At 33.3% G+C, this 6,117-nt stretch overlaps 1 protein-coding gene across 1 annotated transcript in view; it reads right to left on the bottom strand.

Moving 5' to 3' along the window:
* Positions 1–6,117, bottom strand: part of LOC106471357 (3-methyl-2-oxobutanoate dehydrogenase [lipoamide] kinase, mitochondrial-like) — a 27,113-nt gene that overhangs the window by 2,011 nt on the left and 18,985 nt on the right. Inside the window, exons 9-10 of the mRNA XM_022399968.1 lie at positions 1,772–1,900; positions 518–610 (exon numbers count right to left, since the gene is read on the bottom strand). Coding sequence (XP_022255676.1) covers positions 518–610; positions 1,772–1,900 — 222 coding nt within the window. The remainder of the gene's footprint in view (positions 1–517; positions 611–1,771; positions 1,901–6,117) is intronic.

Genomic DNA, 6,117 nt, shown 5'->3' with positions numbered 1-6,117 from the left:
AACCTGAGTGCCTAGAGTTAACAACTATTTATTAACCCTTTTTTGCTACAACCTGAGTGCATAGGGATCAATGTCAAGTATTCCAACAAGTAATCCTATTGGACCACATCACTGCCAAGTCTTCCAAAAAGTAATCCTATTTGACCACATCACTGCCAAGTCTTCCAACAAGTAATCCTATTGGACCACATCATTGTCAAGTCTTCCAACAAGTAATTCTATTGGACCACATCATTGTCAAGTCTTCCAATACAGCTCCAGTGAATTTTTGTGACACTGGTTTGCTTAAACTTCGAAGCTGTCATCCACAAATAGTGAAAGTCTTAAGGTTCTGATGATAGTTATGGTTAAAAAAAATTGGGGGGGGTTCAGGCAACTTGTAATGATGGTCATCAAAACTGACCATAATCAGTGATGGCAAACGTAGTTCCAAGAGAAACATAGGACTTTTAACTTTGTTCTTATATCATTAAATTAACCCTCGGTAAAAATCTGAAAAGTTTTAACTAAGACCTACCTTATAATGAAGTCCATATCATTGTTTGCTATAGTAACTCTAACAGGTGGCAAACTGGCCTCGGAACTATCGTAGTGACTTTCAACAGTTGCTCTAGAATGGATAAAAATAGAACAAACTTATCATCCTTTTAGGTAGTAAAAGCATCTACCTATATTATAAGAATGATGAGGGATAAGGATTATAACAGTACTTTCTATTGACATTTATGTTTGTATTTATATATTGTCTGTCTAAAATACATTACAAAATATATATCTAACTAAAAGAGAGTGTACACCTCAGTCCTTTAGATCTTCAACATGGACAAGAACCTGCTCTAGTCCCTCAGTTTTACATTAAAAAATATGGCCCCATTTATATTATTTTAGCATCTAAAAATCCAACATGTATATAAAAATAATGCTTTTTTGTAGGATTGCTTAATTTGCAAAACTTTGCTTTCTGTGACAGAAATTCCTATTTTTTTCTTATGTTTTGATACACGAATTCAGTGTTACAATTAGTTTATTAGCCTATCTTCACTACTAATATTTTTCATATTTTTTGTCTTTTACAGCTCTACAAAGCCAATTTCCTAATTAATTATATACACTACAATTGCTCAACTGACAACTTTTTTTTAATCTCAAACATTGAGACTGCAAGATATGTATTACAATGTAATATCGTTATATAAGCGTCAATGTTTAGGCTATACTGGCATGGTCTAAAAAATTAGGATTTTATAAAGTTTGTGACACAATAAACTCTAACACTTATGATTGAGGAAAGTAAGAAATGTTTACTATGATCGTACCTGAACCCTATTTGCTAATATCTTAAGTTGTCAATGAAATAAAAAATTATTAACATTAGAATTACTGAGAGGGGGATTATATGCTCACCAATGAGTTTCTAAAAACATTTTTCTAAGCTAATTATGCAACAACCAAACTGTGGGTCATGACTTTGTTGGTTACAAGGTCCCTAATAACATAAAAATTACAATAAAAAATAGCAATTAATCCAAACCGTTACTGCGGAGGTCGCTTATGTATCTTGCGTAAACAAAATTAGTGATTTCATCAAATTCTTCGGTCAGGTCTTAACACAGGATGTTTCAATTTTGTTTTGTTTCGATAACATTACAATGTGCCCGAAAATTAAAACTCCTGCAAGTCATTGAATATCAACTTAGTTCCATACAAAATTAAAAATCTTTATGTCATTGGGCTTAAATATGCTTGATGATAAAACAGAACAGTTGCATACCTTACAGCATTTTTCAAAAGTTCTGGAATTATGTAATCCAAAGGAATCTGAATGTACGGAAAGCTGGCGTTTACGTGCCCATCACACTTGATGACTGGAGCTTTTCCATACTTTTCTTCGGATATTTGTCTAAAAAATGATACAATATTAACTTAAAACAAAAGAATTGAAGTTCCCAAGTCATGGCACTGAAAATAAGCTATAATCAAATGTCCCCAAACTAGTAAAACATAGCTTAAAAACTTAACCTTTGACACAAGGACAAGCTTGAGAGGGAGACTTCAAGTAGCATTTTCTGAGACATTTCTAGTCAGGCCATGTGTTATGCCATAGCTGAATTGGAACCCATGCAAGGCCAGCTTTTTTTTTTACACTTTAGTTAGTTTTAATTATTTATTTATTAAAAGATATATAATTAAATATAAATAGACATAACAAAACAATAATTTATAGTACTCAGTACATATTTGAGCAAAAATCAAAGCCATACTCCCCGATTATCAAAATTTTGGGTGCCCCAAATATAATACATGTAAATTTCAAATATGTACTTTAAAACAAAAAAATATATACAAATCACTAGTACAGAATGTTTCCAAACTACTACAATTTACCTGGCTTAATAAATAAGTTATAAATAGATTTAAAGATTCTGTTAGAAGATCAGAGTAGAAAGAGGATGTTTGCATACAAAATAACTACACTCTTAATCCAAGTTAAATAGCTGTAATAAGCCTTATTTAGACGAGAACCTTCTCTCTTTCTACATTCATCAGTCACGTAAAGTTGATTAGCAAAACAACCTTGAAAGTCAGAGAGAAGAGAAGGGATTCTCTGGTGGATTTTATTGATATCTCAATGAATGAAGAAAAGGTAGTAGATGCAAAATTTAGATTCTTGATTGTAATTACATTTTTGTTTCGAATTTGTTGGAAACTGTAGCAGCCTATTCTTAATGTTAGAAAATTAGAGAAATTGGGGCATTGACACACTCGTTTGTAGCAAAAAAAGGGTTAATAAATAGTTGTTAACCCTATGCACTCAGGTTGTAGCAAAAAAAGGGTTAATAAATAGTTGTTAACCCTATGCACTCAGGTTGTAGCAAAAAAGGGTTAATAAATAGTTGTTAAGTGGTCCAATAGGATTACTTGTTGGAAGACTTGGCAGTGATATGGTCCAATAGGATTACTTGTTGGAAGACTTGACAATGATGTGGTCCAATAGGATTACTTGTTGGAAGTTAGCCAAATGCCTCGTCATCTAAACAGCGACGGGCATGAATTGATTAACTATATTCCCATTGTCCTTATCTACTATCTAATAAAACCTAATCTAATAATTATAACATTTACTTAAAGCTTGCCAAATTTCGTGAAGAAACAGTTACTACATTAAAAGTTATAGTATGTATAGTTTAGTGATTACAAGGTTGGTCAAAATGACTAAGCCAGTATACGGATAGTTAGGTAAAAAATTCAATAAAACCTGTACTTTTAATGGAAAATAACCATTAATATACAATGATTAATTTTATCCAGTTAGGACTATTTATATAATGAGCTTTTAGTACAACATCTAAAAATGATACTAAAATATTAAAAGACAAAAAAGAAAAGTCAATCCCCTTCCTTCTGTGTCCTGTTTTTGAAATGTTGTCCAACAAAATAAAATGCTAAGATTTACGGAGGGTTACAAGAATGGTTTGTCATTACAGGTGCAAGCCTTGGCACTATGGGTCCTACATTATCAGCCGTATATTTGGTTTACAACAGATTACCAACCATTCAATAACATAATGCTACCAAAGATAGACTCATGGCAGAGGAATTATTAAATGTTGTGAAGACAAAGTAAGAAACTGAACCCCATCCAGAGCAACAGCCTCATCCACAGAAGTCAAAGCTTTGATCATGAAGGTGAACCTTCCAATCACTAAAAAAAAGTGAGGTAAATATGAAGGGTATATGTTTTGGTACCACTAACAAGCGTTATGGAAGAAAAAAAGACCTTGGTGTTTTGGTTGATCGATCTCTTAAGCCATTCAAGCAATATGCTGTTGTTAGTAGCAGAGAAAATATAATTTTAGGTTGTATCTACAGACATATTGAATATAAGTAAAAAAAAAGATTGTAATGTCATTTTATAGGTCATTCATTAGACCACATTTGGAGTATTATTTTCAGCCTTGGGCACCTTACGTTAGGAAGAACATTGATTTGTTGAAAAGGGTTTAGAGGAAGGCTACTAGGATGATAACCTGGGATGGAAAGGTTGTCAAACGAGAACAGTTTAAGATCTCTAAAACTGGTTTCTCTTGACAAAAGAAGAATTAGAGGGGGATCTGCATCATCTTTTTTTTTTGGTACTCAATGGTTAAAATGGTAGGACTAGAGGACAAAAATATAAATTTTGGTAGAGTAGAAGTCATCTCCAGCTAAGACAGCACTATTTTTCTAACAGGGTGGTTGGCCTTTGTGGTAAATGCAGTTAATTTAAGGGAATGATAAGAGCTGGCTTTGAGTGTTTCATTTTTATTTTAAAGTTTAGTTTAGTAAATGGGATCCAAGATGGAGCCACAGGTCCTTAAATTATATGTATATGCTTGTATGATAAGAAATAATTTAAGTTGACAAAGGTTCTTAAGCTTTGAGTCATATCTTGAATCACAAGTAATCCTATTGGACCACATCAATGTCAAGTCTTTAGAGAATCAGGTTTTGTCTGTGAATTTATGAAGCATTTACTAAGTCATTCTGAGTGCAAGATGGCTTCCATGTTAAGAGTAATAATACCATTTTACAGTTTTCAAGTTTCATTTGCATAACCTCTAGAACCTTCTAAATCAAACTTTATATTTTATCTGTTATTTTCTTTACCCTAACACTTAACTGTACTGCAATCGCCAATCAAGAATGAAATGAAAATTTGAAAAATTACAAAATAAATCTAATTTATAATTTTTTCCTTTTTAGAGTGCCTGCTCATTGAAACAGTGTTCTTATAGTCAAAGCTAAAGCTTTTCAAAATTGCCAGAAATTTATTTTATTACTTTAAAGCTGTACTTTAGATTCTCTACGGTGAAAGTATCATAGTGGGACATCTTTGTGTAAACAAGTTACCAGCATGCTCGTCGAATTTTGAAAGCTTAAAAAAACACACAGAATTCCAACATACATTTTAATACAACTATATTCTCCACTCGGCTTACTAACTGGTAGGGGATACCACAGGGGAGCTAGCATTTGGATCTGACCCCCCCCCCTATATTACCCACTGGGGCCTCCGGGTCTTTTTGGTGCATTGAATGGGTACACCGGCTATTTAACATAAAAAAAGAAAAACAAACTCATGCATGAATATATCACACAGTTTCAAACTTAGGTACAAACAAAAAGGTGACACTTAGCTGTCACTCAATGTGACATGGATCCAATGCTAAAATCAATCATGTACTGTGTTAAAATGTAGACATTTTTTTATGATGATAAGTATTTACTTTATATATTTCTATACACGTGAAATGAAGATATCATCAATGGAATAAAACAGTGGATTTTTCAACATAATACTTAACATTTTAAAAATATATAATGAATTAGTTGTGATGAGGAAGTGTTAGTAATGTTAATTATCCTATTAACAGAAGCAAGTCAATCTGAACATACCCATGCATGGGTCCTGAAGGTAATCTGTTTGATTCTTCCAAAAGAGTAGTAAACACATCAGATTCATTGTCCTCCTCAACATTTCCAGCAGTGGTGAAATGATATTGCGTCACTCGGCTTACTAACTGGTGGGGGATACCTCCCCCACGATCTGAAATCCTACAAAAAACATCATTATAAAAGATGAGCTTAAAAAAAAAACCCACAGAATTCCAACTTACATTTTACTACAACTATATTCTCCACTTGGCTTACTAACTGGTGGGGGATACCTCCCCCACAATCTGAAACCTTACAAAACCATCATCATTATAAAAGATTGGAAGCTCAACTCTTTAAACCCGTAGTTTTTGTGCATTCTGTCAGAATTATTTTTGTGATTTCCTAATAATTATCACCATACCTGTTCAAAATTTCAATTTTATTAATTTTGTTTTTCCCTTCAGCACCAGGGGTACCCACATGAAGCATTGTTGAGTAAATAGCCTCAAACCTCCCCCCTGTTGAACATTTGGTGTCACCATCTAATAGGTAAATCAGGATTTTTGGCTGGATGTTCGCAGCGTCCGCTCAAGATTAAGGAGTTAAATAAGTTGGTCCAATGGTTTGCCAGTTATAAGTGGACACACACACACACACACACACACACACACACACACACACACACACACACACACAGAG

Source organism: Limulus polyphemus, unplaced genomic scaffold (assembly GCF_000517525.1).
Source record: "Limulus polyphemus unplaced genomic scaffold, Limulus_polyphemus-2.1.2 Scaffold4565, whole genome shotgun sequence".
NCBI classification, from domain to species: domain Eukaryota; kingdom Metazoa; phylum Arthropoda; class Merostomata; order Xiphosura; family Limulidae; genus Limulus; species Limulus polyphemus.
This window is presented reverse-complemented; position numbering and strand designations above follow the sequence as displayed.